At 46.5% G+C, this 26,076-nt stretch overlaps 2 protein-coding genes across 6 annotated transcripts in view; one reads left to right on the forward strand and one right to left on the reverse strand.

Annotated features, from left to right (window-relative positions):
- LOC142572355 (uncharacterized) overlaps nucleotides 1–18,849 on the forward strand; it is a 96,108-nt gene extending 77,259 nt beyond the window's left edge. For 2 of the 4 annotated variants that reach the window (XM_075681414.1, XM_075681415.1), the window contains 2 exons: nucleotides 1,301–1,425; nucleotides 18,603–18,847. In XM_075681414.1, coding sequence (XP_075537529.1) covers nucleotides 1,301–1,423 — 123 coding nt within the window. In that variant the 3' untranslated portion in view covers nucleotides 1,424–1,425; nucleotides 18,603–18,847. Of the gene's footprint in view, nucleotides 1–1,300; nucleotides 1,426–18,602 lie in introns of all 4 variants that reach the window. The other 2 variants (XR_012826050.1, XM_075681416.1) reach the window with 2 other exon arrangements.
- The window catches only part of LOC142572354 (calcitonin gene-related peptide type 1 receptor-like), a 260,219-nt gene extending 240,210 nt beyond the window's left edge, over nucleotides 1–20,009 (reverse strand). For both annotated transcript variants that reach the window (XM_075681410.1, XM_075681408.1), the window contains exon 1: nucleotides 19,539–20,009. The gene's annotated coding sequence lies outside the window, so the exon portion shown is untranslated. The remainder of the gene's footprint in view (nucleotides 1–19,538) is intronic.
- Nucleotides 20,010–26,076: the final 6,067 nt, after the last annotated feature.

Consider the following 26,076-nt stretch of genomic DNA (forward strand, 5'->3'; position numbering starts at 1 on the left):
CAAATGCACTTCTGAAAACATCCATTTTATGCTCTATGGAAAACTGGGTTAAATATATCTAACATGTATACAGTATACCTACGCCAGTAATCGTCCTCGTTCGATGTGAACAAGCACAACATTTCTTTATTTCATTTCTAATCAGGCTTATGTCGATTTCCAATGGGAGAGTGGTTTAATGATGATCAGCCTTATGTCGATTTCCAATGTGTAAGAGGTTTGATCTTACCTTCTGTATAGATGACTTTGATATGACTGAAGGGAAGCAAGTTCTGTTCGGCATTTTCCGGAGCCGCGAATTGTTTAGTGTTCACTCTACTACTGAATATTCTCTTGAATACGCATTATATATGTCATTTCAATCTGCTGCCCTCTGAACTTTTTCTGTTTAATGAACCACCTTGCCCAACGCGTCTTAAAAGATCACCTTCAATTTCAACATGGAAGTGAGAAGCACTGGTGCTTTCGAGGCATGCAATGGTGTCGCTGAACGCGGCTTGAAAACAAGGTGGACTAAATTTCGAAGACCAGAAATTTCATTTAGGTGCACATGCTCATAGTAGCGGGCGCGTGCGTCTGCAGGTCAGTACGTGTGAGAGAAGTGTGTTTAACTACAGCTTATTTTAATAGAAACGGTTTCCAGTTAACTTGTTTCAGGCTTTCCAATTCTAATTCGCCAGCGTGAACTTCCTGAAGTTCGCGATTACGCCTTTTTACTCGTAAACACGAATTTCAATTACGAGAGGATTTCTCCTTGTAGGAGCTTTATGCTAGACGAAGTAAATGAATAAAAAAAATATTCGTGGGACCGCAACATTCATACGGGCGCGGATTGCCAGCAAAGCTGTTTTAGGCTGCATAGCAGGGCTGTATGCAGCCCATAGCAGGGCTAACATGGGCTGCATACAATACTTTTTTTTTTCATAGGGCACCACGCTACGCAGACACAACCGTCGCCGCAGTCACTGCACCTGCTCCCGTGCTTCTGCCGCAACCGCTGCCACAGCCGGGTCGGCACCTCCGATGCGCGTGACGTCATAGTAACAGAAGCGCAGGCCACGTGCACAGGCACCATCACCATACTCTTTCCCCCTTTCGTTATTCGTCAAACAGGATTTAAAACAAATAAAGCGCATGAAGGCGAACTTGCTACACTAAATGCACTTTCTAATAAACAGGTATATACGTACAGTGTTGCCCTTACACCGCCAAATTTATGTGGTTCTATTCGGACCCAAGGTATTAAACTTATTTTTGGAAGTTGACATACTGCCTGACGCCTGATTCCCTTCCTTCGCAGGCCGGCCAGGTATCAAACTATCTCCGGCATCGGCGAGCACATTCCTGTCTCCTATACTTCCTGCCGGCCAGTGTAACCCCCCAACACCTGGGAACGCATGCGAAGGATGCATACGGGGGCTAGAGGTAAACACCTTCGCTGTAAAAGAAGTAAATGCGTCTTGTTGAGAAACACACCGTCGCCAATCCACGTAATAAAACGCATTCAAGAAAACGTACATAAAACAGGAAAAGGTGGATGTTCCAGGAATGCCTTCTCGCGATGCGATGCTCATCCAGATGGTTCGATCGATATAGCTACCGTCCATGAATATCACTCAGAAAGGTTTTAACGGAGCCCCCAAAGACTCAGTGTCTTCCACACAACTGAAAATAAGAAGATACAAAGAAAGTACAGCACTATGCCAAACGTTTTAACCACGTTTTGTTCATTGACATGGTTCGATGAAACATTCGTGCGTAAATCTGCACAGTGCACGATCAGCGTTTAATCGAGCGCCCACCGAACTGCCTCTACAAAAATATAAAGTAAATAAAGCGTTGAAAAGAGCTCTGCCCCACTGCCTCGTATTCACAAAAAGGAGGAGATACGCTGTTGGGTCTCCTAAGTGCAGTTTCGGAACGATAACCAAGAGCTGTCTACGACGATCCATATGCATGGTGAAAAGCTTAAATCACAGTTCCAGCATCGCGTTTACTAACACAGATTTCCTTTTAACCAAGCAAACGGGCGTAACATTAGGATTTCTTCTGATTCTACTCCTTGGCTGTACCAAGGGTTACCATACTATGAAGGCTGCAGCTAAGACTGTTGAGGCAAAAAAAAAAGCAAAAGAAAGGATAACCTAACTCGTTTCTTCGCATTATACCATATGATGTCTAAGTTCTTTGCGACACGGCCAAACCATTATCGATGTTACTTAATCTGTATATATATATATATATATATGTTACATACAGCAGCCATACAAGGCCTATAGCAAGAATGGGTGCAATAGAAGATTCACAAAGAACGAACAAAAACACCAATGTTAAAAAAGACGCTAGGTAACAGAAATGACTGAGTAACTGAACTGCAGAAATAAAATCGTTACGGGACAGGGAACGCACGCTACTAGATAATAAATTCCGAAGGTCAATTATTCCGGAGTAAAAGCTGTACTTAAATGCACTAATGCGTGGGTTGAAAGGTTTTAGATTAAGTTCGTACTAACGTCTGCTAGAAGTTTTCTTAGCGAGTGGTAATGCGGACAGATTGATAGACAGGAGGAAAAATTAACGATATTATCAAAAATGTTTAGGGAGCCCACATCGCGGCGCACCGAGATGTGAACTTCCTAAAAAATGTTCTATAATATCGTGAAGTTTTCCTCCAGTCTATATCAAACTGTGCGCACTTACCACTCGCAAAGTCGACGAAAACCCTCAAACTATAGATCCCAATGTCTGTAACAAGAGCAAAGCCTGGCGCAGCGTTGTGATCACGGTGACGTCCTTGTTCCAGTCATTGCGGCAGGAACAACTGCAAACACTGCAAGTGAAGCCAAACCACGCCTTCTTATTTGCCACATTGTGTTCACGACTTAATTTTTTCGCTGCTTGTACTGTTTGCATTTGATTTTGTCCTTTTATTTGCATCCATCTTGCCCAGTGGTCTATCCTGTCAATAGCATGGGTGTGGCTTTAAGTTGTCCAATCATGAGCGGCAAAAAAAAAGGAAAGGAGAATGAGATTTAACTGCTGTTATAAATAACGATGGAAGCTATCGCATCTGGCGAAAGCCTTCACGGTCTAGTTTACAATTCGATACCTATTAGCACGTCGTTATGGCAATGTGTTCCCAATTATGAGACCTCGAAACACAGTCTTAATGCGTTTTTAAGTGCTTTATTCACTCAGTTTTGATGGCATTAACACTTATCGCCTCAATAAATTCTCTACGCGAAAGCTGTTTATCAGAGTACCGGTATATAGGTGGGCGCTGTTTGAATCCCACCGATGGCAACGGTTGGGAACTCGGCGCTGACGCCCGTTGTTGCACCTGGGTCGCAAGCCCCAAGGGTAGCGTTGGCCTGGCGGCCTGGGGTACAACTGGAAGCATCCGAAGGTCCTGGCAAAGCATGAGTCGACTGGTAACAACAAGACAACTTGTTTATTTTAACATCGCAATGAGTTGGCGGTCAGGTTGACCGAAGTAGAGAGACGGGAGAGCACTTTACTCAACAGAAGAAATCGGAGCCCTCCTTTTGGCGTCCGGGGGCAGCTGCTTTTATACTCTCGCAGTTGAGGGCAAGAAGGAACCCCTCAATAGACGAGCACGTGATTGTACAATGAGATAAGGTGACGCATACTGTCGTAGCGCCGCCGGTCGGGCACAAAGACTGGGAGGAGAAGGTAACTCCTACTCTCGTAGCGCCTTCGGTCGGGCACAATGGCTGGGAGGAGAAGGAGACTTCTGCTCTCGTAGCGCCTTCGGTCGGGCACAATGGCTGGGAGAAGAAGGAGACTTCTACTCTCGTAGCACCTTCGGTCGGGCACAATGGCTGGGAGGAGAAGGTGACTTCTACTCTCGTAGCGCCTCCGGTCGGGCACAATGGCACATACACTCACACACGCACATGAAGACACGTGGCATCGGAACATGCCTGGACGCGCTTGGCGGGGAGCGTAGCGGCGACGCCGAACGGGCCAAAATGTCTGCCGCTTTGTTGCAGTCGCGCCGGCTAAACCGCGCGTCGTAGGCGAAACGTAACAGACCGCCCCGCCGGGGGAAGGAGATCCCGATGGACAGGGGACTGCATCCGCTGTCCGGAGGGATGTCGCTCGATGATGCTCATAACCGAAGTCGGGCGTCCCTCGACGTTTCTTGAGCGCAGCGCACAGAGAAGGCCTCGTTCTCTCGTTCAGGTTCGCACGGGACACTGCAAAGTGACTTCGGGAGAGTTCACATTTTCGTTCTCGTTCCCGGCAAGCGTTAGAACTACGCTGAAACTCAACCGCTCAGTCAGCAAGCACGGCACAACCCTCACTAAGCCCTGCCAGGCTCTTTCCCCTTTTATACCACTGCCTAGTTCCTTACAGTAGTCTAGCATCACTCAGAACGCGTCCACAAATTGGAAAATTGCACTAGAAAGCATATCATCACTTTGAAACACTAAACAAAAGCAATATGTTAAAAAAAATCCTGCCTCAGGAAGAAAAACATCAGTAACAAACAATTTTGAGGCTGATTCCTACTTTAGGGGCTTCGACTTAAGCCATCGGCGTTACCGTTGAGACTCCCCTTTTTGTAACGCACCTCAAAGGAATATTGTTGCAAAGCGAGGCTCCAGCGCAGGAGGCGGCCATTTTTGGGAGAGATGGTCTGCAGCCATTGGAGAGGGCAGTGATCCGTCTCAATGATAAACCTCGAGCCGGCTAGATAGCATGACAATTTCTGAACGGCCCACACGAGACATGCACACTCGTTCTCGGTGGCGCTATACGCCTGCTCACGACTGGTCAGCTTACGACTAGCATACAGGACGGGGTGTTCTACTTCTCCATTTTCCCGTTGGCACAGTACAACGCCCATGCCTCGCTCACTAGCATCGCATTGAACAACGAACCCTTTTGTATAGTCTGGCGATCGTAGCACAGGCTGGCTTGTTAGGGCACTCTTTAGGGCGCTAAAAGCTCTTTCCTTTGTCTCGTCCCAGACGACTGTTTAAGGTTCTGTCTTTCTTAGAGCATCCGTCAGGGGAGCCGCGATATCAGAGTACCTGGGGATGTACCTCTGATAATAGCCGGCGACACCTAAGAACGACCGAATATCGGTCTTCGTGCGCGGTTGCGGGAAGTCTCGCACAGCGGCCACCTTTATTTCAGAGGGGCGGCGACGACCCTGACCAAACACGTGACCGAGGTAGACAACCTCGGCCTGTGCTAACTGGCACTTAGGAGCCTTGACCGTCAAGCCCGCTTCGCGCAGACGGGTTAGCACTGCCCGCAAGTGTGCCATATGCTCAGACCAGGATGCGGAGAATATCGCTACGTCGTCTAGATACGGTAAAGCGAATTCTTGCTGTCCCCGCAACACTTTATCCATGAGGCTTGAAAAACAGTATGGCGCGTTCTTCAAACCAAAACTCAATACTTTAGGACGGAATGTTCCCATTGGTGAAATGAACGCCGCATACCTACTAGCCTCTTCTGTAAGTGGAACCTGCCAATAACCCCTGACAAGATCTAGGGTGGAAATAAACTGAGCGCTACTAACTTTCTCAAGGCGCTCCTCGATGTTAGGGATCGGATAAATTTGATCCTTAGCGATGGAATTAAGCCTGCGGTAGTCGACGCAAGGACGAGGTTCCTTGCCCGGTACCTCAACTAAAATCAAAGGGGAGGTATAATCACTCTCACCTGCCTCAATAACACCGAGCTGTAGCATTTTCTTTACCTCAGCCTCCATAATATCGTTCTGGCGGGGTGACACCCGGTACGCCTTGGATCGTACTGGCTCTGGGGAGGTAAGTTCTATATCATGAGTAAGTACAGAAGTCCTACCAGGCCTCTCAGAGAACAGACCTTGAAACTCTTGTAATAGCTGGTGTAGTTCGGTTTTCTGCTCAGGCGACAGCGGTGCTTCACTGATAAGGTCACTAATGACTTGACCGGTGTCTTCCCTGTTCGTCACTGAGCCTAGTCCCGGAAGCTCGACCGGAAGCTCTTCAGGAACGTTTACCGTCATGCACACCACTGCTTCCCTTTGTCTATAAGGTTTGAGCAGATTACAGTGGTAAACTTGCTGTGCTTTCCGCTTTCCTGGCAGACTTACCACGTAGTTAACGTCCGAAAGTTTCTGAACAATTCGTGCTGGGCCCTCCCACTGCACGTCTAGTTTGTTGTTTAGCGATGTGCGCAATATCATGACCTCATCACCCACCTCAAAACGACGGGCCCTGGCGGTCCGATCATAATAGACCTTGGCCCTCTGCTGGGCCTTTGCCATTGCTTCACCTGACAACTCCTGTGCCCTTCTTAAGCGTTCGAGGAGCTTAAGCACGTACTCCACCACGACTGGGTCGTCGCCCCTGCCTTCCCACGATTCTCGAAGCATGCGAAGCGGAGACCGAAGCGAGCGACCGTACACCAGCTCAGCTGGCGAAAACCCCGTAGCCGCATGCGGCGCGGTCCTTAATGCAAACATCACCCCAGGCAGACACAGCTCCCAGTCAGTTCGATGTTCAAAACACAATGCTCTCAACACGCGCTTCATGACGGAGTGGAGCTTCTCAACGGAATTCGACTGTGGGTGGTACACTGAGCTGTGTAGCAGCTTTACCCCACACCTTTCGAGAAAAGTTGTCGTCAAAGCGCTAGTAAACACTGTGCCCTGATCTGATTGTATTTCCGCAGGAAAACCAACTCGCGCAAATATGGACAGTAGTGCATTGACTATCTCAACTGAGCTGAGTTCTTTAAGCGGCACTGCTTCAGGGAACTTTGTCGTTGGGCAGATCACAGTCAAAATGTGTCTGTACCCCGTGGCTGTTACCGGCAGAGGTCCCACTGTATCAATAACGAGCCGTCTAAAAGGCTCCGTAATGATAGGTACCAATCTCAACGGCGCCCTCGATTTGTCCCCTGGTTTGCCCACCCGCTGACAGGTGTCACATGTCCTCACGAAATGGTCTGCGTCCCGAAAACACCCTGGCCAATAGTACTCTTGCAAGAGACGGTCCTTAGTTTTCTTAACTCCAAGGTGTCCGGACCACGAACCCCCATGCGTCAAGCGCAACAGATCCTGACGATAGCATTGAGGAACGATCAGCTGATCGAACTCCACTCCTCTGCGGTCTAGATACTTTCGGTACAGGACTCCACCTCTTTCCACAAAACGCGCATTTTTCCTGTCGATACCTTCCTTGACATTGCAGCGTATGTTTTCTAGGCTACCATCCTTCTTTTGCTCGGCTATCAAAGCCGACCGGCTGACTTTTAGCAACCTATTAAGTCCGTCTGACGTAGGCGCGATGAGCAAATCTGTAGATAGCTCTTCTAACTTTCCCTTATCGGGCATTTCCTCTCCAGTATCTGGCGCCTTCAACGTTACAGACTCAAGTTTATTCCGTTCGGGCGTGCTCTGAATATCAGCTTGCTGCGCCTCTGACCCTTTCTCATTGTTTGATAACGTCGGCCCCGCAACTACCGCCTTTGAAGCGAGCTCCCGAACCTTCGATCTGGTTAAGGCCTGAACGCTAGCCTCACCAAACAAAAGCCCCTTCTCGCGCAGGAGGTGATCGGACCTGTTCGAAAATAGGTACGGGTACTGGGGGGGCAGCATAGATGACACTGCCGCCTCCGTCTCAAGCGCTCCGAAAGGTCCTTCAATAAGCACTTTTGCTACCGGCAGACACACGCTTTGAGCTTCCACGGCTTGCTTGATCCATGCGCACTCGCCCGTGAACATATGGGGTTCTACATAAGAGGGGTGAACTACATCCATCGTAGCTGCGGAATCGCGAAGCACTCGGCACTCTTTCCCGTTCACGAGGAGGTCTCGCATGTAAGGCTCGAGAAGCTTCATGTTCTCGTCAGTGCTGCATAATGAAAAAAACACAACTTTTGGTGTTGTTTCCGGACACTGCGCCGAAAAGTGACCCGGCTTCTGGCACGTATAACACACGCGCGCTTGCCTCATCTCGAACCGCTTTCTGCGTTCGGCTTCGGCTGCCGCCGTCTCTTTACGTTTGGTCGGACTGCTTTCACTCGCATCCTCACTACGCGTGTTCCCCTTTGCTCTCATGGGTGTGAACTTCGGCCTCTCAAACTTCGAGCCAAATTCACCCTTTTGACCGTCCTTAGCTCCGCGAGCCCGACGCGTCACAAACTCCTCGGCTAGCTCAGCGGCTCTAGCCACCGTACTAACGTCTGGCCTATCCAAGACCCAGTACCGCACGTTCTCAGGTAACCGACTATAAAACTGTTCTAGCCCGAAACACTGCAGAACTTTCTCGTGGTCACCAAACGCTTTCTCTTCTTTGAGCCACTCCTGCATGTTTGACATAAGCCTGTACGCAAACTCTGTATATGACTCACTTTTGCTTTTCTCATTTTCCCGAAACTTCCGACGGAACGCCTCCGCTGACAGCCTGTACTTTTTTAGAAGACTCGATTTCACTGTGTCGAAATCCTCTGCCTCCTCTCTATCCAAGCGAGTGACTACGTCGGCCGCCTCGCCGGGTAACAAAGTGAGCAAGCGCTGTGGCCACGTTTCCCGAGAGAACCCCTGCTTCTCGCACGTTCGCTCAAAGTTAACCAGGAACAAACCAATGTCCTCTCCAAGCTTAAACGGCCGCATCAGGTCAGTCATTTTGAACAATACGCGTTCTCCTGCACCGTGTGCCTGACTTCCATTACGAGCGCGTTCCATCTCTACCTCGAGACGCTTCATTTCCAAAGCGTGTTCGCGCTCTTCTTTTTCTTTCTGCTCTTTAAGTTCGCGCTCCTGTTTCTCTTTTTGCTCTCTAAGTTCGCGCTCATGTCTTTTTGACCTCTCCTCAATAGTCTCAAGGCATTCCGACAGCTCGTCATCATCAGCCTCTAACTCAAGAATAGCCTTTAGCAGTTCTGGTTTTCTGAGTTTGTCCGAGACATCCAGACCCAACTCTCTTGCAAGCTCCAACAATTTCGGTTTGCGCAACGACTTCAAATCCATGGCTGCTCTGAATGCTGCTTTCTCTACAGCCTATTATTGTCTTGCCGCAAACTAACCCGGCAGCAACGACAACCACAATTACCAGCTCTGTTTCTGACACTAACAAAAGCCTGGCAAAGCTCAGAAGAAGAAAGTCCCGCACTCACCAAACCTCGCAGGCAGGAATTCAGCGCAGTCGTTCCGCTGCAGGCAACCAGTCATCACACAGGGCTCGTTGCACTGCTCCTGGATCGTCGTTGAGCTGCTCAGCATACAGTCAACTGCATCTCTTCGCTGCTGGCCTCCGTTGTCGCGATCTCACCGCTGGCAGACAGTTGTTGTAATCGCACCGCTGGCGCGAGTTGTTGGGAACTCGGCGCTGACGCCCGTTGTTGCACCTGGGTCGCAAGCCCCAAGGGTAGCGTTGGCCTGGCGGCCTGGGGTACAACTGGAAGCATCCGAAGGTCCTGGCAAAGCATGAGTCGACTGGTAACAACAAGACAACTTGTTTATTTTAACATCGCAAAGAGTTGGCGGTGAGGTTGACCGAAGTAGAGAGACGGGAGAGCACTTTACTCAACAGAAGAAATCGGAGCCCTCCTTTTGGCGTCCGGGGGCAGCTGCTTTTATACTCTCGCAGTTGAGGGCAAGAAGGAACCCCTCAATAGACGAGCACGTGATTGTACAATGAGATAAGGTGACGCATACTGTCGTAGCGCCGCCGGTCGGGCACAAAGACTGGGAGGAGAAGGTAACTCCTACTCTCGTAGCGCCTTCGGTCGGGCACAATGGCTGGGAGGAGAAGGAGACTTCTACTCTCGTAGCGCCTTCGGTCGGGCACAATGGCTGGGAGGAGAAGGAGACTTCTACTCTCGTAGCGCCTTCGGTCGGGCACAATGGCTGGGAGGAGAAGGAGACTTCTACTCTCGTAGCGCCTTCGGTCGGGCACAATGGCTGGGAGGAGAAGGTGACTTCTACTCTCGTAGCGCCTCCGGTCGGGCACAATGGCACATACACTCACACACGCACATGAAGACACGTGGCATCGGAACATGCCTGGACGCGCTTGGCGGGGAGCGTAACGGCGACGCCGAACGGGCCAAAATGTCTTCCGCTTTGTTGCAGTCGCGCCGGCTAAACCGCGCGTCGTAGGCGAAACGTAACAGCGCGTAATTTGTTTACTTTCGTTGAAAGGAGGGGTTTGTTATCTCTGCTGAACGTTTGTAGTACCAGGAACACTTTTATCGAATTACGGTTGGAACTCACCTAGACCCACTGTCACGATAAATGGCTCGAGATGCGACAATTATACAAGCTGTCCAAATTGTATGCGACTGTTACACAAGCTGTCGAAATCGTGCGCCAGTCGACACGCAAGACGCTAGAGCCGGAGTAATGCAACGATTATATTCCAATGATTGTCGTCAACGGTATGAGTGGCCCTCGGCCCACGTTATCACCTAGATCGGCCGGCTGTGATTGGCGGATGATAAGAAAGGAATTCGCACGTCATATCGGACCAACCGTGCCTTGGTTCTGTGGTGCATGAAGAGAGAGCTAAGTCATCACATCGAAGAACGGCTGCGATAATAAATCTGTCCTTGCTATTGCACTTTACGATGGAGCACTCCAAAATCACAAATATTTTCATCTCTTCCATTTCGGGATTTCGGGAAGTAAGAAAGATCAAGCTTCCACTTCAGTGAAGGGCAACACCTAGAAATAGCCTCGTTAATTCACTGGCCCATGTTTAGCTATAGTTATAACTCTTCACCATCAGCACCAATCACAGGAAAAGTCGATGGCTAAACAACTTCTTCATCTAGCCGCCGATTCTGTGCTTCAGATGTTCTAACCTACGTGTACACAGCATTCGCTGGTGCAAAAAAAGAAAAAAAAAGAAAAAGAAGTTTGCCGGCTGCCCCTTTTTTTTCTCACTCAGACAGATCGGCTGTTTCGTAAGCCAGCGCACGGCTTTTGCCACACTTTCTCGTGAAAACACCGAAACACTTATGACGCTGGCAAGAACGATAACCCATATCACTCATCGAGTTGAGTTTCTCCCTCAGCTAACCTACAGACTCCGGAAGAAGCTGGAACAAAACCAGTGCTTTCATATCTGTTCGAAGGCACGGTTAGGCCAATAGGACGTGCGGATTCCTTTCTTATCATACGCCAATCACAGCCGGCCGATCGAGGTGATAACGAGGCCACGGAATGTAGGGTACTGTTCCTGCCTGGTTAAGACAAAAGTAGAAGATGCAGGGAACGAAAATTCAACGGCAGGATTCACAAACATTATCGTTCGAGCGCTTTCGCCATCGGCCGGGTCGCCTGCGCTAATAGCATGCCCAGCATGCCATTTGCAGGCAGCCCCTCAACTAACAACAGTTCTCGTGTAAGAGCGTCTTGATGCACGAGCTGGTCTGCACGACTTCCTCAAATCAACGACTTTTGCAAAATGAAAAAAAAAATGAAAAACAGATAAATAGGTACTATATTACGATGTCCAATGTATTTTATGTCACGGCCGTATACTATGTGGTGCGCATAATTATGTGCATATATATAGTGAGGTCAGTTTTCTTCACGCATGGGCAAAGGTACTGTTCGGTTGAATGGTACAAGCGATTACAGTTCCTGTTGCACGCGTCACTGGCTCGAAAAGCGATTCGTGCACTAGTGCAATACTTGAAGTGAACCGGCTTGAGAGACCATTTATAGTGCCCCGTGTATAGTGTCTCTCCCACACGCACTCAGTGCTTACTCTCTCCCTTTTTCCCTCTTTCTATTCCCCTTTTCCCAGCAAACCGGATGCTCTTCTGGTTGACCTCCCTGCCTTTCCTATCCTTGTTTTCTCTCTTCTCTATGCAAAAGCCATCGGAATTGATCATGCTTGTCTGATTAGACTCGGGAAAAGATGCAAACAATTATGGTTGCGCTGAAAGTATTTATTCACCTATTTATATATATATATATATATATATATATATATATATATATATATATATATATATATATATATATATGTATATGAAATTTTACTGCAAACGTATAAATATGTGCCGCCGGGCAGGCACGCTTGCCCAATGACAAGTGCGTCAGCAAAGAGCCATTTCGGTGGACAAGTTCATTCGCTTTAAGTTTGCCAAATCACCGTAGCCTGCCAAGGTCATGTCTTCGCTGCTTTATTGAAGCGTTTCTCTAAGTTATTACACACTAACAGCCAGAGTATCGCGAATACCCACGCTTTAATTGAGTCCTGCTTCACTTCCTAGTGAATCCCGTGCTTTAAGTTATTCTGTATGTAATTCTGTATTCTGTTTGTAATTTTGTAATTCTGTATGTAATTCTGTAAAGGCTTAATGTAAGCAGTGGAGTTGCTGTATGTGTCAAATAGTAACTCTATAGCAAGCGCTTGAACACCGGCACATTTTTCAAGCCCTAAAACAGGAAAGAAGCCTCGAAAAACAAATAGTTTGAAAGAGAGATACAGTAGCCAGTTATACAGCCATAGGTAAAAGAAAAAGCAATGTAAGTACTCGTAGCCAAATGAATGTTTGGCAACTAGACCAGCTCGAAAGTATTTAGATATAACTACGAAAAAGGTAAGTTAGCAACAGTAGTGGGTGCTCCTGTAGCAAACAGGCAGATTGCAAGAGCAGCACGAAATTTCGAAAAAGAGAAGCGAATTCTGCGCGATTTAACAAAATAAGGGTTCTAAAGAGTATATTCGAACGTACTATAACGTGCAAAAACTTCGAGATATGGAAGGAAATGCTCGAAATTACGATCAATAATTAAAACGTTAATAAATATGTTTACACCTGATCGATACCTTTGGTTCAGATCTATCATAGAGGAAAATATCTGCTTTAATCCCGCAAAGCCCAACGTACTGTATCCCTCTACGCTGAGTTTGACACCTTAAAATATTTATTTCAGTGAATCCTAGCGCAAAACCCATAGTAGCGGTTTCAACAGCTGGGGGGCGCACGCGAGTTATCGGATGTGGATAGTTCAGCAAACCATTGACTAATTCATTAATCACTATTGATTAATCACGCGAGTAACAGTTCGTTTCTTTACGTTCAGCTGTGCTCTTCGTATAGCGAGAGATAAAGGTGAACCAGTTTTGATGTTTCCTTGATATGCACGGGTGATTGCACTTTGCAGCGTTGAACATACGCACACAGTTTACCGCCGTTCGACATTCGAATTTAGGACCGATTTCCTAGTTCTGCTGCTGCCTGCGCAATTAACTCGCTCACTCGAACACGCGATCAACTTTTGTGCCCGGTAAACTACGAGCGATCGAATTATATGCACCTACCATAGAAGTCAATGAGAAACAAGCCACATTTCCTGCGCTTTCCGGAGCGCAAATCGCCGACTAACACTGAAGCTCTCTGCGCTTAATAAACAAAGACTATCCCACAATAGGGGAACGCTAATTAGCGATGCCGACAGAGTTTATTTGCCGCTCTTGGAGCAAAGAGTGCAGATGCGGAGAATAGCATTGCCCATCACTGCTTGTTTGATTCTTTACCATGTTCTTGCCTGCACTATGATACGATGTGAGAATACAGAGAGACAGAAGAAATGGGAAAGGTAGGAAGGTTCACCAGAGGGAGAAATCCGTCTGGCTACCCTACGCTGAGGCGAGAGGGGAGGAGGAGGTAATGTGACAGGAAAGTAGAGAGAGAGAAGAATCAAGGAAGCACAAATACACAATCATAGGCGGTCACTGTTAACGCATAGTTTCCTTGCACAGCACAGTAGTATCACCGCACAGAACAGTAACACTTGTGGCGCTATAACCATCAGTTCAGGCTACGGCTGCTTGTTCATGTCTGTTGCCCTTAAAAACTGCAACAGCGCATTCGTCGCCCTTCGCTGCGATGACTTGTGACGCCGGCATTCTAAAATGATTTCCTCTGTGAAAGGTCTTTAGTCAAAGAGCGCTATCGCAATAACGAGCAATAGCCTCTGTAAAATGTACCAAGGACAGTCACAGAGAAGGTGTGGAAGAGTCTCCTCGCTGCCACAGTTCCAATGTGAGAAGGATCTCTTTGAAATATTTGACATTCTTTATTTGCCAGAACACATTTTACAGCGACGCTTTCATTGCCACTTTCTTTTGGCTTGCCGTTCATCGTTTCTTTGTCCAATAGTTTTCTATTTTATATTTTTTTACACTTTACCTAAATCGCCACAGGGCATTGAGTAGGAGGGAGGCGGTTGCTATTTATAAAAATAGCCATATTTTTTTTTTGACCTGGAACACTCAAAGCCCCTCAAAAATTATCCAAATTACCTGCCTAGGTGCACATTGTTTTTGAGAAAAATCAGAACTATTAATTGAATAATAAAGCTTACAACAGTCTTTAAATTCTTAGATACAAACATTACGGCAGATGTTTATATTATTGAAAACGGGGGTGGCGGGAGCTCAAAGGAACCGTCATAAATGTCTAGTTCCGTGTTTTTAAATTTAAAGATGGTCTTGTAGATCGAAATAACTGGCCGTCACATTATTCCTTCAATTTACCCGCTTACGCACGGGGCACCGCGAAGCGCCGCTCTCACTGCAACCCCCCCCCCCCCCCTGCCCGCAACGTAATGGGGTGACAGAAACAGGCTTCACTGCACCGTGCGATAAAGCTGTCGCTGCCGCTGAAGTAAGTGACTCTGTATTCAGCAGGGAGTTGCGGAAAGCATTAATCGGAACAAAATAAGGGAAAGAGCAAAGTACCACCAGAGTTTCATATTAAGCCAAGGTTCTGCGTCAGAGAAAGGTTAGGCCAAGAGCCGCGCTTCGCCGTGCCGCGCGGGAAATCAGGTTTCTAAGTAACGGGTTAATAATGTAAGCCGGCTAATTACTAAAACGATTGCTTTGGTTATTCTGGCAAATGGTGCCCGCGGGTGCAGACAACTTCTTTTTTGCGACATTATTCAAGTAAATTCTCTGTACTTTCTTTAAAGTGCTTAAAGAAAAAGGAAGAAACAGACAAAAAGAACAAACTTTATATACAAAGCATAAGCATACGTACTCCGAAAGAAATAGCCAGCGCACGGGCTTATGCAAACCTTGCATGCTGTACGCGAGAATAGTGCGAAAAAGCTCACCTCTGTCCTTCGTAACAAAAAAAAAAAGGATTCCTACATAAAACTTGAACGCAATAATATCGGCTCTTAGGCATCCCTAAAGCACGCTAACTCTTAATATATTCAGGGGCTTCCTTGATTTGCGTGAGTCTTTATTATTTAGCTATTCAGTATGTGCCCCTGGATGTGTACACATTCTTGGCTAGTCCTCTAAAGCATAGTATCCTCTAAAGTCCTCTAAAGTATAGTCATCTAAAGTCCTCTAGGGTGTGTGCCACCTGAGAATGGGCATGTACAACTGCGACACAAGAAGTAAAGAATACTAAAATGCATTTACATGTGTGTGTCAATGTGACACAAGGGATGCATAACCTTGCGGTACACAAGCATAACCACTGCATGCGTTCAGAGGTTACACAAGATGAAAGTAAACATAATTGCACCCGTGCTGCATTTTTGAATCGCTTCACTAAATCTTCTCTTCGCATATAAACACCAACATGCGCGCCGGACCTGCATGACTTTTTTCCGCGTACAATTAATTTGTAGGGAATACATTCTTGCTCTAAATTCTATGTGTTGGTTATTTCCTCATGTTCCATCACTCTTCTATGTCCCCTTTCCTTTTGTACCTGTGCAGTATAGCACAGGAGCGAGAACATATGCTAGCTCTGACCAACCTCCTTGCCTGTCCTATAATATATATTTTTTTATTTTCTTCTTCCCTGTAGTCTGTGTGCTCGTCGCCTACGCGCGTCCATGTCGTTGTAAATGTGCCCGCGTGTGTATGCTTGTGCATGCGTTCGTGCGTGAGTGAACGTGTGTGCCGCGGGGGGGGAGGGGGGAGGATTAATTGGTCTATGCGTCTGCCAGCTAAGTGGTTGGGTGTTCATGTGTGTGCGTCATCGCATGACTCCTGAAATACGAAAATAATGTCTTACCACCTGTACGATAGTTATTCGGCATATCTTTAGCGGTGAACGTACCTGAACATGACTTCAATCCGTTAGGTTGTTGATGAGGGGGGGGGGGGGTCTACTATTGTGGCAATTGCGAAGGAGCGGGCCATAAATACCCGGCTCTGAATTAATTACATATTGTTCACCTATGGCAATATTAGACAGTATTTCTAGACAACACTCATCACTAACACATTCGCTTTCGAAATTTTGGTTCTCTCGTAACGCTCCTTTCATGGTACCTTTCTGAGTATCTGTGGGTACGCACAGTGTAGTCAAAATAAAAGGTAGAGAATACCCACCACCTGCTATCCTGACGTGTCCCTCGCTTACTACACACATAAAAAAAATTGAACATGATATTAGTTATTCAAGTTACCTTGGTAATATCTGGTAAGCTGCGGCCATGTTTCTCTGCAAGTAAATCCTGGAAGAATTTTCTTGTTCTTTTTTCTTTAATTCCAAGTGTGCTCTTAGTAGCCATCATTATATACAGCGCTACTGTCTGCGCTGTGCAAATACTGGGAGCCCTTATATAAACGGCAACGTTTTAGAAGCAGACGCTCTAGGAAAGTAGCAGAGTTTCGCATACATTACGGAAACGCGTTTTGTACCTAAAATGAGCAGCACGTAACTGGTAAGTGGCGGCAACGCTCGTAGTGCCAGAAAAACTTAGGAGTGCGATTTTTTGCACTGACCTTTTTCCCCATTGTCTTTTCTTCTATTTTCTTTTTTTATTTATTTTCTAATTTGTGGGGCTTAGTTTTTGTAACTACTGCCATCCACTGTTATTTTTTCTTGTTTTACTTTAGCCTTTTTGACCCGTTCTTCCGCTCTTCCATTGCTCTTCACTTCCGTTTATTCTTCTGCTCTACAATTTCTATGTTTATATATCTTCCTTTCTCAAGAGTAGGCATGGCGTAGGACTCGCTTGCTTCAGTTCCCTCTGTAGCTTTTCCGTTATTTTCCTTTCAGTCACACACGTTTCACATAATAATTTGTACTCGAGGAAACCCTTCTCCGTACGCCGCTCAGTCGTCCTCCTTAAAGACACGTCGCGAAGTTTTGCTGTTCATGACCTTGCACCGCTTTTCTCTTGCTTTTTTTTCCCCAGACCTACCGGAGCTTTAACACCAGTAACATCACGCCTCACTGCGTTTTGTTCCCTTGCTTTCGTTTTTAATATTGTACCTATAGCATTCAACACGGGATACGTTTATTATTCGGGTAATCTCATTTTAGAATGAACTAAACCTTACACCATTCTGATTGGCGGTCTAATAAAATCCCAGACCTCGGAACGCAAACTTACACTCGTAAGAACCGATCACAGAACACAAAGTTATACTCAAGGTCAGCGAGAGAGACGCACTTGGAAACAACAAAAAAGAGAGCGCGAAAACTCTTCTTCACTTCGAACTTAAATGATAGTTTCAGCAAAAGAATAAGCTAATACAGTCATATATATCGTATTCGGCATTAAAAGTTTATATTCAGTTGGCAGCATAAAAGTTATTGCGTGAAAGATAATAAAATGTGCGAAGTTCTTTACAAGCCCAAATCAGAAGCAAAAAGTTGGGAGCTCTTTTCTCAGATGCTTTCATGGTATACGAAAAAAAAAAAGGAAAATTTGTTAAAATTCGCCATTGCCAAAGCCTCCGTTTCTTTGATTTTGTTTTGTTTATATTCGGAAGGGTAGCGGTGCATAACGTTCCGAACGCTTTAGATCGAAAGAGCGAGACAGCCAAAATAAAACCCGACATGGAAACTTGATCCTTACATGAAATGTCTTACGTTAGGACATAAGAGCTTCGTGCCTTATCTAGTTTGCTGCAAAATAAAATTTTGACTTCGGTTTCAAATTGCCTAGCCAAAGAACCTGCGATATGTTTATATGTCAACGACTCCTTACCTGAGAAGAAACAAAGGCATTTCACCGCCGAGGGCTTGATTTTTCTACACTTTGGTCTTTCAAAAGTTTTGTTCTGTTGCCTTGCCGTCATTCCAGATTAATTACGCAGGTCAAAATTCAAAATATATCATCGTTCTCAACATACGACAAAAACATTGTTGCTTATATATATATATATATATATATATATATATATATATATATATATATATATATATATATATATATAAAATAGCTTCATGTCTCCAAGCCATATACTTTGGTAAGATCATATTACACAGCCTTTGTAGGCGCCGGAGGTTTATTTTGTTTCGCGCAGTTGCAGACAGTCTACGCAGTAAACTATGTTTTTTTACTAAGAAAAAAATACCCAAGCCAATGTATATTGCATCATGGCCCTCCAACTGGCATAAGTGAAAGGCAAACATTGTAACTTCATTGAAAAGTCAGAGTACTTCAGAGATGAGCCACCAGGAAAAAATAAAACCTTTTGCCTCATTGAAAAAGCAAACGCAGCCTCTGTTCCTTTTTTTTTTTTCGCGAACGTGAACAACGCTCGTCAGCACACGTTGAAGTAAATGTAAGGGACCAGCTAAAGTGAATTACATCTGTTTACGAGATATATTGTAAACATATTTTCTTACAGACCAATTCGCTGAGTGATGTCCCGTGGAATTTCACAGCGTGTCATCGAGGACGTCAACGACGCTGCAGTGCGATTGCCTGAGAGGCTGACCACACCCGAGCCGAGAAAACCGATGACATTAAAGTAAGGCAATTGCGAAAAACTTGAATGCATTGAGTATGGCAGCTGACTTGCAGTCCTTTTGACGAAAGCATTTCAATCGCAGCGGTTATTGGTTGCCAGTGGATTACATTTCGATTCAAAAATAAATGGCATCTCGGACACACGGATTAAGGACTGCACACGTTGCGTTCACGATAATGTCACGTTTGTGATTAGTGCATTAGAGGCCTAGGCGTTGCTTTCAGCTTTTGCGTCGAGAGACAACTTAAATCATGAAGAGTGTTCACTTACAAAAAAAGAAGAACAGCCAGTTGTTGTGTTATGAGTGCACTACAAGCCATTGAGCTTAAGCACAGACAAATTTAAATTTCAACTTTGTCAGCAATCTCAAGAGCGGGAGAGCCTCGAATCACGCAATCGCGTTTCGAGATCAAACAAAGCGAAACATTTTGACAGATAAATAATTGGAGCGCCTCCGCGTATTGTATTGGTCGAGTTATATTTCCTGGAAACACGCACGTGAGCTTTCGATTTTTCACGTTAAGCCGCTAACTCAGGTGCGTGGCCTCAAAAAAGAAACAAAGTTACCTGAAATGCAACTGTGGGAGAGGACGAATAATTTGGACCACTGTTTCTCGGGCGAATTAAATTGTTCGGGAACTGTTTAGGCATTGCGTAATCAACATCCGATGCCGTAGCGTGGTCAGTGTCTGCGAAAAGTGAATAAATATTCAGCTTCCTTGTATATATAATGTGGGGATTCTGTTATATACATTATGTCACGACTGAATATTACTATTGGCTGCAAGATGCGCATTACATCGCAACACTTACCCGTCGCCGTTGTGCACAGGTGCCGATTTCTCTTCTTTCCCGCCTCCAAACGAAGTCCGCTACCGCAAAGATGAAGCAATAAATTATCACTGTCACCAGTCTCGGCACATCACAGTACGCTCGCAAACGCCCATCGCGGTTGCTGCTAGTATCTCTCGTTCGGCGACCTCTCGGTGTTAAAACGTTCCTTAACCAGACGGGATTATTTTTTCCTTTTTCTCCCCGACAGTTCCGAAGAGAGGGCAGTCGCGAAGTCGACCTATATCGCCGCACTGCACGCCACAAGACTGCGCGAAAAACAACCGCAGAGTCATCCGAGGGGAATCGAAGCTCGCCACACGCGGAGAAACGCGGATGCTCGCGAAGAGCGGTCGCACGTTGCGCTATAGCGAGCCTCGTCCACGCGAGCGCTTTGCCCAAGCAGCCGGAGGGATCCGAACGCGTCCGAAGCGTCCGGCGCGCGAGCGTCAACTGATCGGCCCGTTCGTGGGCGCGCGCCGAAGCGCCCCACCTCCCGCGCGCGCACGCGGCTACAGCGTAGTACGCGGCGGCCGGAAGGAGAAGCTGCCCGGACGGCGCTCTCGCGCTCACGGTCGCGCGCGCGCTCTTTCTCCGGGCGGCCGCTTCGCGCCTTGGCGCGCGTCTTCTCCCGTCTCCGTGGCCCGAAGATGTTATAAATGGTGAGCGAGCGACGCTACCAGCGGGTCGGTCCTTGAGTAATCACCTGGGCTGGTGCATGAGAAGCGGTAGCATAAACGTGCAGTTAGGTGCCCCACATCGCACATTAGCAACAAAAGAAAAGAAAGCAAGAAAAAGAGACCGGAGGTTTACTGCTGCCACCATTACCAAACGCAGACTCTATGCAAGTCCATGCATCGAGAAGAAAAAGCGAGAGAGAGTATACAAGAACGACAAAAGGAGGAACAGGCAATGAGAACACGGAGAATATTTAAAAGAAAGTAACGCACACAACGTATACTGTTTACAGAGAATTAATCAAGCATATGCATACGAGAAAATTCGCTAAAGCTTTGAAATACGGATACGTTTATTGAAACATGCCACATCCTACCTCACCCCGACTAACACTTCTACATGTGCTCGAATATAACGAAAGGCTCGTGGTTTTCGTCATGTATTTACAGAAGGGTTGTTACGCTTGAACTGCACGAAAAACGGGGGCAAGCCAAACGTATAGTTAGCGAAGGTGGCCGAGCAATAATAAGCAGCTCTTGTGGGTGAAGAGCTTTGTGAATTCCATCTTCGCACTTGTTGACGTTTATTGAGGCCAAGTTATTTCATTCTGTGGTGTTACTACGCTTCATATTTTTTTTTTAAAGAGAAACGCGGTATTTATACTACCGAAGCCGTAAGTCGGCACACAGAGAGGTTGACTAGGCGAGGGTCTCAGATACTTAAAAACAATGTATTTAAGCTTCCGAATAACGCACGAAAAGCATTTCGGTTGAGCAACAAATACTGAATTTAGAGTAGTAGGTCTTTCAGTACAGCATCTAACAAACAAAGAAGTTGTTACTTGCAAGATATTTGCAAGATAATTTTTTTCCCCAAGTTGCAAAAAAAATATACAACGGGAATACTATAATATACTGGCTCTCTCGTAGAAGGAGTTGCGTCCCAGTGTAGGCGTCAGACAGGCTTCCCGTCTACTTCTCAGCAGATGACAATATTTTCTAAAGGTTGTCATCTGACAATCTGACGGCTGTCCATCTTGACAATTCGCTCACAAAGTCCGTCTTGAATTAATACCGCGGTGCTATGCAGATATTATTCATTTGTTACGTTGTTGCCTTGAAACGTGCGATGTGGTAACATTTTAAAGAGAAGCAATGTGTCTCGGTCGAAGGTCCAAATTGCGTCTCTCTTTTATTTCAATGTGTATCTTCGTCGCGAGAATCTACACATACAAGAAAATAACTGCAACAGTTTGTCCGGCCGGGCTATAGTTGATGTTTTCTCACAACTACGTATGACAGCGCTCAACTCGGCACGGGCTACTACGAGAACACGTGCGACAAGAAGCAACCAAACGCGTCTTGCATTCAGAGGCTGCGCGATACAGCTGCTCAAGAACAGCCTTATAAGACAATCGCGGGTTAGCCTAGTAAAATAAATTGGGATATTATCGCAAATATCCCAAGTAGCGAGTAGTCGAAAACGTACTGAAGTTACAAGAAAAAATACAAAATCGCGTTGGCGTTTAAAGACGCCTAGTTACTTCTGGGAGTATATAGGATGGAGTTACTTCGCTAGAGCATGCAAATTATGTGCAGTTGTGACTAAAACCGCTTCCCAGCATTAATCCACGGTATGCCCGACCTCTTCCACGAAAGCCATCGTCGACTCTAAAAGCTATCGCTCTAAAGTATCTAGTCTGTAGGACGAGCTGCAGCTAACTAATAGGGGAAGGAACTCGCGTTGCGCTCTCTCGTGCTTCAAGTTTCCAATAAAAAAAGTAGGAAGACACACGAGAAAGTTGAGCCCAACTGAAACGAGAGACCTCCGCATAAACGACTCCGAAAGTTCCGTGCCAAGCATCTTTAAGAGAAAGAAAAGTGCGAACGTGTCAGCGAATTCCAGCGCTCCTCCAGGTGTTATTTCGTCAATGCGTTCGTGCCGTTGCCGTGGCCGCACGGTGGAATCTCACGACATGAGATTTGCGCAGAGCCGACTCTTAGCCCATGAAGTAGAATCCGTATTCCTGGAACAACTCCATATTTCGAAAAGAAACAAAAAGAAATCGGTGGATCCCACGGCTATGTGCACGGCAATCGGTGTTAAACGAAGCTTTCTTTGAAGTTTACGCAGCAGTAAACGTTATGCCAACCTTACGCTAGTGTTTGTTTGTACAAAATGACACAAATGAGGTGTATAACTTAAAGCAAGTAAAATGCTAATGATGCAAATGCGCGACGCAAGGTCTATTCAAACCTAACGTGATCACATAAATATAACAATGTTCTAGTCCCAAACTGTTCACTCTTTCCTCCACACTCGGCTGCTTTTATTACGAGCGTCTCTGTTAATTTTCTGTAGCCGACTTGTTCAATTTCTGTAGCTGATTTCGTGACTCATTGCCTCGGTTTCAGCTCTTCTATTTGGTCACTTGCCCAGTGGCAAAGCGAGTAATGTCTGCACGTGCGCGGATAGCGCGACGCAGTATAAGCCGTTCGCACAATTAGCCAGCTGTATTCAGAAACCCCAAGAGCGCCTTCCCTGATTTCTGGGCTGGTGACCGACGGGGACAGCGCCCCATTAGCATCTGCACATGATCCGTGGACGATTGTTTAGTCGTTACGATACAGTGGACATTTATTGTATTTGTAAGTCCTCCCCTAGTTCTCTCTCTTATTTATATTCCCCTGCTCTGTGAGTGAGTGAGTGAGTGAGTGAGTGAGTGAGTGAGTGAGTGAGTGAGTGAGTGAGTGAGTGAGTGAGTGAGTGAGTGAGTGAGTGAGTGAGTGAGTGAGTGAGTGAGTGAGTGAGTGAGTGAGTGAGTGAGTGAGTGAGTGAAACAACTTTATTGCAGTACTGGCGAGGACGCGAACTCGTCGCACACCCGGCTAATCCCATGTCGGGACCGATGGGTCTAGCCCACCGGGTCGGTCGCGGGCACGCCGGAGAGCCAGGACTTACTTGTCTAGAGCGGGGCTACGCAGAAGTGAGTCCCACTTCTCCTTGCTGAACTTGGGGCATTTCGACCTGCACTCCCAGAGCATGAATGCTAGAGTGGAGGTCTGCCCGCAGGACGGGCAGGCGCCGGCGCGATATGCGTCGGGGTGAACTTCATGTATAATGTGCAGACACGTATGGGTGCCGGTGTGTAAGAATCTAAGAAAAACGACTTGCGCCTTATTCAACTTGGGGTAAGGGGGTGGAAAGACCCTTCTAGACATGCAGAGGAATTTGGTAACCCCATATATGCTACCCCACTGCAGGGTACCACCCAGACACTTTTCTGATTAACATCCCTGCCTTCTGTATTTAGATTCTCTCTGTCCCTAACCAGTAGCACACATCTGCGGTGATGCATTTATCGAAAATGGGCTCATAGCCCTTGGCAATAGCCCAGTGTCCCATGCTCCGCGGACCGTACCCAGTGGTACATACCGTATATGACCCGAGCTGTCTGCTCAGAAAGACAGCTTCGCTGTGGGAAAAAGGGCAAAGAAAGCCTCGCTTTAATGAATTCAAACTCGTCGGAGCTTCGTGATTCGCCTCTCGTTTTTAAGACCTGCATGCACACAACTCCTAACTTCTCAACTGTCGCATGCGCACCTTCCGTGGCCAGAACGTAAGAGGACTCGTACCCGATTATGCATGTGCGTTGGTGTGTCGGTGTGCGTATAGCTTCTCACTCGAATGATATATGCGCTTCCGTGAGGGGAGCCGCACTGTCTTTGCCCTATTCGTTCATAAATCTACTGGGTGCGAAACTTCGTGCACTGCGGTGAAGGGCGAATATACAATTTATCTTCGCTGCTCTCACGGACGCCTCGACAGCGAAGACAAATTCGGAGGAAATGTAGCCCGGTTGCTTTTGTTTAAGCGTCACGGTGCCCCACTAGTTCGTTGTGTGCCCTGTGAAATGCGGCGCCTGTATTTTATCCTGCGTTGTACCTATATGTGCCTAACAATAACAAACATTCGGATATCACAAAGCAATAGTGCAAAAAAAAGAAGATAATAAGACAGCGTCATTTTAGGAGGAAGGAGCGAGCTCGGCTCTTGGACAGCTGGGAATTACAACAGCCTTGTCTTACAGTTTGATAAGAGCTGTCCGCTAAAATATACTCCTGGCCCACTGTATGAGCCACAGGGTTAGACAGCACTACCTTAAGGATCGGCCCACGAAAATGGTCCGATTTTACACTTATGAATGCATCATTAACCAAGTCATATTAACCAAGCTGGGAAGAGACATCTTCATCACCATACGCCTATCTTATGTCCACTGCAGGACGAAGACCTCTCCCTGCAATCTCCAATTGCCCCTGTCCTACGCCAACCGATTCCAACTAGCGCCCGCAAATTTCCTCATTTCATCGCCCCACCTAGCCTTCTGCCTTCCACGACAGCGCTTCCCTTCTCTTGGCACCCATTCTGAAACCCTAATGGTCCAACGGTTATTTAACATGCGCGTTACATGACCTGCCCAGCTCCATTTCTTTCTCTGAGTGTCAATTAGAATATCGGCTATACCCGTCACTATCTGATCCAAACCGCTCTCTTTCTGTCGTTTAATGTTATGCCTAGCATTCTTCCTTCCATCGCTCTTTGCGCAGTCCTTCACTTGTTCTCAAGCTTCTTTGTTAACCACCAAGTTACTGCCCCATATGTCACCACCGGTAGAATACAATGATTGTGCACTTTTCATTTCAACGACAGTGGTAAGCTCCCAGTCAGGATATAGTAATGTCTGCTGCATGGGCTCCAACCCATTTTTATTCTTCTATGAATTTCCTTCTCATGATCACGGTTCCCTGTGATTAATTGACCGAAGTAAACGCACTCCTTCACAGATTCTAGAGGCTGACTGGCGATCCTGAACGCTTGTTCCCTTGTCCAGCTATTGATCATTATCTTTATCTTCTGCATATTAACCTTCAACCCCACTCTTACACTCTCTCTGTTAAGGTCCTCAATCATTTGTTGTCACTCGTCTGCAGTGGTGCCGAATTGAATAATGTCATCGGCAAACTGAAAGTTGCTGACATATTCGTCGTCAATCCTTACTCCTAAGCCTTCCCAGTTTAATAGCTTGAATACTTCTTCCAAGCACACTGTGAATAGTATTGGAGAGATCGTGTCTCCCTGTCTGAACCCCTTCTTTATCTTCCTACTTGTGGTGAATTATGGTAACTGTGGACTGGTAACTGCCTCTATGACTGCTGGTATCTCTACTGAATCAAATGCCTTTTCGTAATATAAGAAAAATATATAAGGAGGCTGATTGCACTCTGCGGATTTTTCGATTAATGACATATATGTGATCCCTTTGATTGTTGTATTCATATAGGAGCTTGTGGCCAAGTACTGCACCAGGGTGGCCAATCCTGCTCTGGTGAGGGAGTGCGTTACCGATTCAGGCCGTACTCCAGGCCTGTTTATGCAATTTTATCAACACGCAGATTTATTTATTTTTTAATCCGGTGGAAAATTCCGCGGCACCGGGATTCGAACCACGGTCGTCTTTTACGCGAGGCGGATGCTCTACCTCTACGCCACCACTGCACGTTAAGGGATAAGAAAAGAGCAGATTGGGTGAGGGAACAAACGCGAGTTAATGACATCTTAGTTGAAATAAAGAAAAAGAAATGAGCATGGGCACGACATGTAAGGAGGAGGGATGATAACCGATGGTCATTAAGACTTACGGACTGGATTCCAAGGGAAGGGAAGCGTAGCAGGGGGCGGCAGAAAGTTAGGTGGGCGGAAGAGATTAAGAAGTTTGCAGGGACAACATGGCTACAATTAGTACATGACCGGGGTAGTTGGAGAAGTATGGGAGAGGCCT

This window comes from Dermacentor variabilis, chromosome 2 (assembly GCF_050947875.1).
Source record: "Dermacentor variabilis isolate Ectoservices chromosome 2, ASM5094787v1, whole genome shotgun sequence".
Lineage (NCBI taxonomy): Eukaryota > Metazoa > Arthropoda > Arachnida > Ixodida > Ixodidae > Dermacentor > Dermacentor variabilis.